The sequence below is a fragment of the Haliaeetus albicilla genome, chromosome 9, assembly GCF_947461875.1.
Source record: "Haliaeetus albicilla chromosome 9, bHalAlb1.1, whole genome shotgun sequence".
Classification (NCBI taxonomy): Eukaryota; Metazoa; Chordata; class Aves; order Accipitriformes; family Accipitridae; genus Haliaeetus; species Haliaeetus albicilla.
Genome location: NC_091491.1, coordinates 14983607 through 14993322, shown reverse-complemented (window position 1 = coordinate 14993322; position 9716 = coordinate 14983607). Strand labels below are relative to the sequence as shown.

General features: G+C 54.6%; 1 protein-coding gene across 1 annotated transcript; it reads right to left on the bottom strand.

Annotated features, from left to right (window-relative positions):
• Positions 1 to 7022: 7022 nt before the first annotated feature.
• Positions 7023 to 9425, bottom strand: PROCR (protein C receptor). The gene is made up of 4 exons (XM_069791797.1): positions 9292 to 9425; positions 8936 to 9172; positions 7690 to 7956; positions 7023 to 7602 (listed from the first exon to the last, which is right to left on the bottom strand). Exons 1-4 carry the CDS (start codon positions 9344 to 9346, stop codon positions 7490 to 7492), a joined length of 672 nt encoding a protein of 223 aa, XP_069647898.1. The 5' UTR covers positions 9347 to 9425; the 3' UTR covers positions 7023 to 7489.
• Between the last annotated feature and the right edge of the window lie 291 nt (positions 9426 to 9716).

Below are 9716 nucleotides of genomic sequence, written 5' to 3'. Positions count from 1 at the left end.
GGAGTGGACTGGCAGGAGAGCCTTATGGGCTATGTTAGGCCCGACACGTGGTTGGGAAAGCAGGGAGGAAAGAGGCTCTTAACTACCAAGTAGTCTGCTTGTCCCAAAAGTGAATGCTTGGTTTTAAATTTGAAGTCACAACAGCTTAGCAAAGACTCCTCAGACTGCCATGGTGGGATTTTGGAAAATAATGGGAACGGCTCCTCATGGCCTTGGTTCTTCCTCACCGCCCCCAAATGTAACCAGTAGCTTGTCTGGAAAAGCTCACTTACCTCCTGCACTCTGTCCTCTGTGAGGATAGGTAAAGCTAACAGCACAGAAATAAAGATGTTTCAGTTGGAATGGCAAAAACTACCTGGTTATGTATTTCAGCAGCCCTTGCCCTGGGACAGCTGCAAGTTGTTGGACTAACAAGGAATGGTCCCTTCAGTCATCTAAGCTATGAGGGTGAAACTACAGCTGCTAATACCAGCAAAAGTTCTGTTGCTGCTTTGTTTGAACTAAGGGCCTTGTAACCTGTCAGGGAGGTACCAGTTCTGCTCTGGTATCTTTTGTGAAGACCCTGATGCTTTAAGTATCCCCATGAGAAACTCTCATCTCCACATGTTCTTCAGGAGTGGTACCTAAACAATTTCTCAGAGCTGCCTGTGTCAGTCAGACTTGTGCTTTACTGTGACAGGGACATAGGCAGCAAGAGAAATGAGTCAGTTGTTCATGTAGGAAGGTGTTCTGCTCCTTCCGTCTGGGCTCTTTGGGACTATGAAGTGGGATCCTTACAGCTGCTGCCTTATACCTCATCCCCTGCCTGGGAAGTGGATGGAATCTGTTTTTTCTACATGCAAATGTTTGCTGGGGAGCAGTAGCAGGAGACTCAAGGTAGTTTTGGGTGGTTCAGGGTTTTTTTTCTTTTTCTTCATTGTGAACTTTAAATAGCTCAGCTCTGAGCTCAGAAAGGTGGAGAGAGCTCTGGCCCGGCCCTTGTGTGCTGCCCTTAAACTCCAGCGGGAGCTGACTCAGCGGAAGCAGCAGCACCGGGAAGGTTTCCTGTTGGATCCTTTGTATGTTTGCCTTGGCAGAGCAAAGCAGGGGCTTCAGGAACAGCTGAGAGACGGGGGCAAGACAAGCTTGGGATGCCAAACACTTGGTCTCAATGCTCATCTTCCTCAAAATCTGTAAAAGCAAGCCGTTAATCCCAGCTGAGGCTGCTACTTTGAGTGTCTGCCTATTTGATGACCAGTTCTTTCCAGGTGTCTGTAGGCAGTTCTACCCCTGCTTCCCCCCTTAGCTTAGATTTTTAAGAAGCCTCAGACTTCAAAGAAACTCTCCTTTTGCTATCCCTGTGTATGGGGCTGGTTGCTGTTGTCTTAGCCCCTCGAGGGTCTGTTTGATGATTGCCTTTCTGCCTTCCTGTTCCACTGGTGCACAACCATGCTGCCAGTGCTCACCTGTAGCAATAAAGCCAAAAAGCCAGGACGTCACACCAAGTCAGCCTCTCCACAGGAGAAGTTGATGTAACTTCTACCTGCACACCTAGCAGCAGGCAGTGCATTTATTTCAGGCATGAGTACTTGTTCCTGCTGCTGCTTTTCCTTTCCCTGCTAATTCTTTTCCTTCCTGCGGTTGGTTGGTTGGGGTTTGGTTTTTTTTCATTGTGGGTCTGTACTCTGAGAAGCCAGTGCTATGTAGAACAGCAACAATAGCTGCAAAGCCCCAGCATTTACAAGGGTGAGAAGAAAAACAGAAAAGCAAGCCCCTAATCATACCAAGCAACCCTGCTTCCTTCCATTTTCCTGGAAGGAAAATGTGGGGTGTGTGCAGAGCTGGGATCTTCCACCTTTCCCACTTTCAGACAAAGCTTCCAGGGTTTTCATGCTTTCTTCCCAGGCAGCAGCATACATTAGTGCTTGCCAGGGTCTGGTTCAAATACTTCCACTTGTTTTGGCTTTGGTCTGCTTGCCTTGGGAAAGTTGTGCTGCTTCTAGGATCATAGGGAGGTTTTTCTCTCCAAGGGCCCCAAGGTGTCTGGCTGGGGGGATGTGGAAGCTGTTCAGTGTTGGAGACATCCTGTGTCCCCTATTTCAGTAACATTTAGCTGGTGTGAGTGAGTCACAGTGCATGTGGACTCCTTTATCTCATACGCTTCTTAGGAGGTTTAGGTGTTCACATTGCCTCTTCTTTGTTTGGGACCATGCAAGCATCCTGAAGGTGTGAACCTCTGAGCTGGGAATCCTGTAATGCACAGGCTTAATTTCCAGCCCCTTCTAAGCAATGCTGGTGTTCCCAAATTGGATCAAATGAAAAAAAAAATTAAGAAAAAAAACAACTGGTCCCCTTTTACCCTAAATCCTTGCACAAGTCAAGGATTGTTGAGGGTTTAGATATAGGTATGTTGTTCAATCCTTCTAGCAAAACACTTGTCCTTGAAACATGTTCCTAGAAGTCCTTGATGTTTTGAGAAGGTGGTGTTTAAACAAGCACATGGACCTTGCCTGGCTAAAATGGGATCCTGACTTATTTCTGCAGTGGTTTTGATCACCTCCAGAAGTTGTGTCTGTTCCTCTGAGGCCTCACCACAGGCTCAACTTTAAGATACTGTTGCCTCCATCGGCACTGTGTTACCACCCTTTGGTTGGATCCCTCCCATCCCAGAAGTGAAGGAGCAGTTGGGGTGAGGACTCCATAGCAGATAGAGGATGGGGGTGAAGAAACTTCCTTTTCAGATGTTTTCAGGGTTCAGGTCTGCTTTTCCAGAAAGCATCATGCCCTAGCAGCCTTGTCTGCTTCTCCTGTGCCCCCGCAGTCTGGGCTTGCTGCATCTAAAGCCACATTGCCCATCCCAGACCAGATGGTGGAAGTTTTGGGGCTGCACGTGGGGGTTTCAGCATTAGGTACGTGGGTCCTGGGGAGCAGTCTGGCCCAAGGGAGTGGTTTGTTCCTGATGGCTTCAGCCATGCAGAGGACCGCTGCTGTCTTAATTCTTGCGACAGCAAGTGGCACTGCTTGCACAGAGCATCCCCTCCTCCCCAAGTCCGGGCAGGGGGTGAAAGTGTTCCCTAACGGTTTCTTCTCCATGGAAACTTCTCTGTGAGTACAGCGCAGGCTGGCTCGGTTTTGTTTTTTTTGTTTTGTTTTGTTTTCCAAAGAGCTTGTTATTTTAAAGTACTTATCTATATCTAAACTTTTCTGCTTCTGAGAGATGGGCAGCAGAGATAGGAGGGGAGAAGTGACTGGTGCCAGGATAAAATTGCTCTGAACACACATAGCTTTGCAATGTTCCTGAATCCATCTGCTCAAATGTCTGAAGACCACATCTGTCTGGAGTCTTTAATGTGATTTCTAGATAGCAGCCCCCATCTCTGCTCCTGTGCCACCAGACTGATGAGCGAGCAGCATTGCACGAGCAGTGGTGGGGCATCTTGCAAGGGATGGCTTGCTTGAGCTGAAGCAGTCCCCAGGGAGGGGACAGCCTGGCTGGGGCAGGGTGGGAGGTGTGGTGGGACTGGTGGTATCCCACTGCCCAGGAGCCTCCCTTCATCCCGACTGCTGCATAGCCCTGCTCAGTGTTAGCTGTGGCTAGCAGCCAGCTTTCTCCTCCTGTTTCCTCTGGCTTGGTCAGGCATGCTGACCTGGGAGGTGAGAGGAAAGGGAAGAGGGCAGTGAGGGGTTCTGGTCACCTGTATGCCCTCCGAGGAGGGACTCGCCAGCACAGCCCTTTCCTCTTATGTTAAATATTTCCAGGGACCTGCTCGCTCTTGTGTGGGAGCAGGAGGCTGCTAGAAAGCAGATACTCAACAGCCTCCACCCCCAAAACTGTTGCCCTAAAAAAGCATCCCTTGCTCAGGGAGGGCTGGCCAGAGGCTCCACATGTTGCAACTCCCCTCATCCCAGTCCACCCCCCAAGCTTAAAAAGGATGTCCCAAAGCTGGTGATGCCAGAAGTGAAAACATCTGAGGCTGTGACAATGTGACCTCTGGGGAATTCAGAAGAACGGAGTTTGTTTAGTCCAGAAAAGTGATGGTGACACCAGTACAGGCACCGAGTGCATAAGGGGTGTTTACAAGGATAATCCCGTCTTCCAGACTTAAATCTGGTGCTACCCATTTTCCTGATAAGCACTGATCCCATCAGCCTCTTTTTTTCTCCCCCAGCTGCTGCCTTCCCCATCCCCACCCAAGCAGGCACAGGACCCCACTGCTGTGGTTTTTGGGCAGCTCCTGGAACCATCCAGCCCTTTGCCCCTGGGGAGGGGTAGGACACCATGGCTGCCGCCTGGAGTGCAGAGCCAACGATGCTGTGCGAGCAGCCAGAAGATCCCGAAGGACATCGTCAGGGATGCTGACCTTGCAGTGGGAGCTGATGTCCGAAAGGCAGCCTGGGGGACTGTGTGTCCCTGCTAGGCAGGAAGGGAATGTGCCTGCAGCTCTGAAGCACCCGTGGGACATGGGCAAAGGGGAAAACCAGTTCCCAGCACATCGGCATCATCTTACTCACTGGAGCAAGGTTCGAGGCTGGGTGTCTTATCTCAACCCTTATCCAAGCCAGCGATAGCAGAGCTGAGTGATGGAAACCATGCAGCGCATGGAAAGCAAAGCCTCATGTGGCAATCAGTGCGGATAACCAGGCTGGTTTGCTTTGGGGCAGATGCTGTGGGGGCGGGGGGGAGTTGGTTAAAGCCTCCAAAGGTCCGCGTGCGGGTTTGTTCACGCTCTTGCAGAAATCAAAGAAAAAAAAAAACAACCCAAGGACAAAATTAAAAACAACCCTCGATTGACAGGATACGCGGTTAAGTGTTGGCGCCTGTCCTAAGCTGTGATCAAGGGCGGAATAGCCAAATTTGGGAGAGGATCGGCCATGGATGTGGCTACCAGCTGCTGGAGAGATGGTGCCTGTTGGAGTGGTGGTGGGGAGGGAGCCCTACTTGTGGGCTGGGGTAACCAGGCCACATGTCGCCAGCACGCTGCACCAGGCCAGACATTGGTGGCCCTGTGATGAGGCGGTTTGGGGATAAGGAAGAGAAATTTGGGGGCTACGATGTGCTGGGGTCGGATGCTATTGCCATAATCCCTCTGCTCTTGGCCACCATGGCATTGGTGCTGGTCACCACCAGGGAGGTGGCCATGGGGTTGGGGGTGGCAGCTTTGGGCATGTTGCCTGCAGGCATGGTTCAAGATGAGACTGTTTCTTGGGATCCTGCCATTTTGGGGGGGGTCCCCACTGCTGGGTGCTGCCCCATGCCCTTCTGATCGCTGGCAGAGACTCAAGAGACCAGCAGCAAAGTCAGCTCCTTTCTGGAATGTTCTCCTGCTGCAACCGATATGCACAGGGGGGCCAGTGGCAGGAAAAAGGCTTTTCCAAAGCTGTTTAGAGCAGAGACTTCCTCATCTGTCCAAAAGATGGTGCATTTCAGAAGCATAAAGCAAAATGAGCCCTGTTGTTCCAGACCTCCCCAGTTTCTCCAGCCCGGGTCTGTCCCAGGTGCCATTCCTGCTGCCAGTCTGTGTCTGACACACCATCGCAGCCTTGGGGCATCGCTCTCCTGTGGGATCCGTGCTCTGCCCTCCCAGCTGAAGCAAGGAGCTGCAGCCCTGGGGCAGGACTTGGCATCAGAATCACTCTGGGTCTTGGGACCACAGTGCAACATCTACCTCCACATGCGGGCAGCAGAGATGCCTCAAGTCCAAAAACCAAAGCAGAGCCATGAATGCAGTGGTTTCTCCTAGCTGGAAGCTGGCTACAAGTGTTTTTATCCCTTTGTGGGAAGCAAACCTACGGCATTTGATCTTCAACATCAGCTTCGCATCCACTGATGCCCGCAGCGGGGACAGGCAGTGCTCAGCCTGCAGCAGAGCTCCTGCCAAGGGGGCTTCTTTAGAAGCCAAGCAATGACGTTCATGTGCCTCAGCCCTGTTGTTTTGGATCCTCCGACCTCTTGGCTGCCATTTCGCTTTTGCAAAGGAGCCTGCTGAAGGGTGGGAAGCACCCTGGCTCCTGCCCTGGGAGGCTGGTGAAGGCGGGGGCTGCTGGGGGGGGGTGGGGTGGGGTGGGGATGGTGATGACTGGTGGCCAGGGTGATGAGATGTGGTTTTTGGAGACCTCCTCCTCTGTCCCGCCTTAAGGACAACCACTATGTCATCTTCCCATCCCCTTTCTGTCCTGCATCTCTTTTCCCATTTTCCCCCCTGCCCACACTTTCTTGCTTGCTTTGAGCTGCAGGGAAGGGAATTTAGAAAGAATAAGCTGGAAGTTAATCCAGGAAAGCTCCTTGCCCCTGTGCTGTCCTCTCTTTTGGTGGCTCAAGCCAGCTCCGGGCTCATCCCCAGCCCTTCCTGCCCTCAGGGCAGTGGAGACAAGGGGCATCATGCTCAAAATCTTGCTATGGGCGAAAGGGAAACACAGCCAAGAATTTATTATTAATATAACTGAAGTCTAAGCAGTCAAAGAGCTGTTTTTAGCTCAGAGCTAGATTGCAGAAAAGGAAAATAAAGCAATGAATGCTGCTGGACAGTACTAGTAATACAGCTCTGCGTTTCTTTAGCTGGTCCTTGGGGAGCGGTTTCTCGCCTTGGGATCCCCTGCGCATCGCCCCACACCTGCCCCTGGCCTGGCGTCCCCACACTCCCGCATCCCTCTGGGCAGCATCCTTACAGGAGAGTGGTGAATGCGTTAATCTGCTCAGAAAACCTGTCCCATTATAGCTGTCAGTTCTCAACCTTGGTCTCTCGTACAAAGATGAGGAAATGAAAAATCAATGAAGCGTTGCCACTCGGCCATTGGAAAAATTACTTAATTGAGTCAAACCAAAGCCGCCAGCAGATTGAAATAAGCTCAGGAGGTGCAAACCCCACCAGCCTCTCTCCAGAGGCCTTGCAAACTCAGTGCATGGTCCGGGGTCTGACACAGGGTCTGGCAATGCTGACAAACCCACCCAGCACTGACAACCGCAGCCCCCCCACTCTGTGCCTGCCCCCCGTGATGGATCTGCAGCCCCAGTGCTGCTGGGGCGAAATGAGAGCAACCAAATGTGCTGTGAGAGCTGATGGGTGGTTTTATTACATGACATCTGGAAGCAGTGCCACAAAGGTGTGACATCCTCCCACCCGGGCATTTATGCCCCCTGGAACAGGGATAAATGAGGGTTTCAATGCCATGTTTTTAATGCTATCTTAGCTGTTTCTCCTGCCGCTTTCTCCCCACACCCCTTTTCCCCATTTTTTTCCATCGATGCCAAGTGTATTTCTGCGTTAAGTCTCAGTGCATCCCACCGGCCTAGCGTGGGGACTGTCCCTGGGGCAAAGTGCTGCTGCTGGGGGGGGGGGGTCAACCCAGCTGGGACCAGGCAGGGAATCCACCGGTGTCCTTTGGGAGCAAAGCCTGTGGTGCTGGGGAGATACATCCCTTGCAGGGCACGGACTCGGTCCCTGCCTCCACGGGGTGATGATGGGTCCATCCCCTGCCTCCACGGGGTGACGTGGGACGGCTGCCGGCTCCGCTAGCAGCTCCCTCCCGTGCACAAGAAGATCCCCATGGCCATGCCCAGCAAGGCGAAGGTCCCCAGGATGAGGCCCAGCACCAGCGGGGCATGCGACCGGCTGCTCTGTTTTCCTGCAAGAGGCGAGAGGGATGGAAGTGATGACTGGGGTCACCCCTCACCATGCCACTGTGTCCCCCCACCCCAGCACTGGCACGGACCCATCCTGGCGCTCTGAGCCCGCAGGATGCCGACGCAGGTGGTGTTGAGGAAATGCTGGAGGTCCTGGGTGGTCTTGGGGTACTTCATCAGCTCCCGCTCAGCAAAGGTGGCCACTGGGTCACTGCCGGGCCAGCGCTGCTCCCAGGTGGCATTGGGGACGTGGAAGGTGAGGAAAGCCGTCCCGTTGAGAGTCACCTCGTAGAAGCTGTGGGTCGTGCCGTTGGGGAAGAGGCGGCAGCCCAGGTGGCAGCCCAGGCTCTGGGTGTCTATGGGGGGCAGAGGGAGGGGGGTTAGGGTCAGCACGCTCCCACCCTTTGTAGCCCATTGCCATCACCAGCATCGAGCCATGTACTGAGTTTGCAAAGTCTCGGCCTTGTGCCACCCGACCCACCCACAGCTTTGTTTTCACTCAGTTTAGCTGCAGCCACAACCTTTCCAATGGCCAGGTGGCCAGGCTTATTTTTCCTTTCCTTATCTGCGTACAGCACAGCTTCAGTTTTATAGAGACGGGAGGTTTTTCCACACAGAGCGAGCTATTCATCGCTCTCACGGAAGGATGCGGCACAGGGAGTGTGGGGTGAGGGGAGGTGTGGGGCTCACACCAGAGACCCCGAGGTGAGAAAGTGCTCCCCAAGGCTCTGGTAAAGAAATGCAAAGCCGGGGCAAAACTGGTTTGGGGGTAAGAAGGAAAACGAAGGTAAAACACACCCTGGGCAGGAACATCAGAGGTAATGCAGGTTTGCGGAGCAATGCAGGCAGGAACACGAAACCATTGCCGTCAGCATCCCACACCTCCCGCAAAGGCTGCCGGGTGCAGGCAGGGTGCGGGTGGGGTGAAGGCAGGATGCAGGCAGGGTGCAGGTGGGGTGCAGGCAGGGTTCAGGCAGGATGCAGGCAGGATGCAGGTGGGGTGCAGGTGGGGTGCAGGCAGGGTGCAGGCAGGGTTCAGGCAGGCTGCCGGCAGGCTACCTACACCTCACTGTTCCCCCAGCCTGCAGCCCCCAGCCCTTTTCCCAAGGGACAGCAGGAGGTTGAGCATCACCCTGTTGCCGGGGTGGGCTCCAGGTAAGAAATTCCCAGCTCTGCAGAAGGGCTCCTTTCGCCCAGGGCAAGGTTTTGTATGTGGCCATGTCTCCGTCCCTTTGCCCAGGTGTCCCCAGAGAGCTGTCCCTGTGCACAGGCAGTGCAGGGGGGCTCCCCTTCCCCAGTGGGACCCATCCCCATGCCCCCCGGACTACCACTCACAGTCTATGGGCCTCTCCTTGCTGAAGAGCTTCACCAGCTGGCCAAAGTAGGACAGGTAGGTGGTCACGTCCTGCTGCCGCCTGGCCCAGATGTCCGGGGGCTCCAGCGGCAGCACCTGGGTGACATTAAGCCCCTCCAGGAGATGGCTGAGCCGCCCGTCCAGGCTGGCATTCCCCCAGAAGACAGAGCTGCCTTTGGAGACGTGGGTCTGTTGCAGCATGGTGAAGGTGAGCGGGGCTGTGAGACACACTGGACATCACACGCTGCTCCTCCATCCCCCTCCCCGTAAGCCCTGTGTCCCCTCCATGCCAACCCCAAGTCTCTCCAACCCCACCAGCACCGTGTCCTTGCCTTACCTGCCTGGTCCGCTCCACAGCCCAGAGCCCCACAGAGCAGCAGCAACCAGAGCATCCTGGGGACAGGGATGGGGACGGGAATGGTGGCCCCACAGCTGGCCTGGCAGGAATTAAGCAGGACCGGGGAGGTGGGGCTGCGGGAGGAGGAGAGTGGGAGTCTGGCCAGGTCTCTCCCATTTCCTTAGCCCGAGCCACCCACACCCCTTCCCTGCCGGACATGCCGGGGGTGCCGGGCCCTGCAGCACCCAGGGCTGGTGACGCGGGCTGAAGCTCCGAGCTCAGCCCAGGGCTTGCGGGACCGTACGGCACCGCTCCAGCCGGTGGGGGAGCAAGTAGACAGCGCCTGCCTCAGTTTCCCATTCGTTGGCTGGGCAGGGGCCCCATCCCCGAGGCCAGGGCGGCGGGGGGACAGCTCCAGGAAGAGG